The 1426-nt window shown below is 35.6% G+C and overlaps 1 protein-coding gene across 2 annotated transcripts in view; it reads left to right on the top strand.

The window, feature by feature from the left end:
• ampd3b (adenosine monophosphate deaminase 3b) overlaps nt 1-1426 on the top strand; it is an 18870-nt gene that overhangs the window by 3423 nt on the left and 14021 nt on the right. The window contains exon 2 of one of the 2 annotated variants that reach the window (XM_035664476.1): nt 1285-1348. In XM_035664476.1, coding sequence (XP_035520369.1) covers nt 1291-1348 — 58 coding nt within the window. In that variant the 5' untranslated portion in view covers nt 1285-1290. Of the gene's footprint in view, nt 1-1284; nt 1349-1426 lie in introns of those variants that run through there. The other variant, XM_035664477.1, reaches the window with a different exon arrangement.

The following is a 1426-nucleotide window of genomic DNA, read 5'->3' as shown; positions in this document are numbered from 1 at the left end:
AAAAAAAAAAAAAAAAAGCCTGCAAAGAAACCCTCAAAAACTTGCTATTGTCACAGTGGAACTTTATGCCTTAAAATAAAATTCATCTTGAGTCTTAAAATCTTTTTTAAAACGTAAAAGAATTTGGTCAAAATTGATACAACTTCTAGTTTTAAGTGCAGAAAATGAAAAATAAAAAATGAAAAATAAAAAATGCCATTAATTTCTATTGAAAGAAGAGAAATTAAATTTGTATTGCTCTCAATCGTATTCTGTCAGTATTATTAGCCAAAAGATATTGGCATCGAACAAATATTCTAAAAACTTATTATCAAATGATTCTACCTGAATAAGAGGATAAATGACTGGATAAAATGGAATTTTTTTCCCTGAATGTGTGAGTAATTACATGTGAGTACTGATTTTGACTTACTGAGAGCGGTGTGTGCGTATGTGTGTTGTGGGGGGATTTGAACTGCACTTTAATCTCCTTAACTTCACTGACCCTCCAGTACATCTTTCATTACAAACACATGTTGCGTGGGAATGTGCTGTGTAAAGCCTCAGAATTATGGCAGTTAAGTTAGCATTTTGGCAGCTTAACACTACTGCAACACCAAACATTTCTCACTTACACTTTTAACCTGCACGGAATAAATCTGTTACTTTAAAACACATGGCTGAATTCTGCTGCTGCTTTATTTATTTTTATTTTTTTCTCTCAATTTGAATCTTTTTCAGATCACTTCCTCTTTTAAACTGATCTCTAGTCCTTTCCACTACCTTCAGTGAGACAATATCTTGTTCTATTGATGGTTTCTGTCAGTGTACTTCCTGGTAAGCTAGAATATGATACTGGGGTTTTCTATGTGTGTTTATCTGCTCTGGCACAGGGCAATAAAATTTGAAGACCTCATAATTGTAGCTAAAATGAAACAAATATTCTTGTATTAGGATTTACCAACTACAGCTAACAATAATCATTAATCTAAGTTCACGAATGTTACTATCCAGTACCGTGTTTTAGCTTTTCAGAAAAAGAGATGAAGCCTCTAAGATACATTGACAAACAAAAGCTAGTGGAAGTGGCTAATGGAGGTTAACCCAGAACTGGTGCAGGACTTTGGCTCTCTGTACAGAAAGCCATGTCAACATACCGCACCGCTTCAGAGTCACTTATTTACTACCTTACTTCGGTTCTGTAGACGCCATAAACTCACTCAGGATCCACCTTTGAGACTCTGCTACTGAACTTTGGATTATTCCTTTGTTAATCAAAATATGGTTTCTCTTGGGTCAATACAGATCAAAATGAAGAGAAGGGACACGCCCCTTTGCAAGCAGCAGTCCACACCCTGCTTTGGGAAAGGTGAGTAAATACTCCAGTGTAGTATGAGCATAGTCTACTCAGGCACATACACAAACAGGGGTCTCAGTAAAAGTAACA

The sequence above is a fragment of the Morone saxatilis genome, unplaced genomic scaffold (genome assembly GCF_004916995.1).
Source record: "Morone saxatilis isolate NCDOM2014 unplaced genomic scaffold, NCSU_SB_2.0 Contig2, whole genome shotgun sequence".
NCBI lineage: Eukaryota > Metazoa > Chordata > Actinopteri > Moronidae > Morone > Morone saxatilis.
This window is presented reverse-complemented; position numbering and strand designations above follow the sequence as displayed.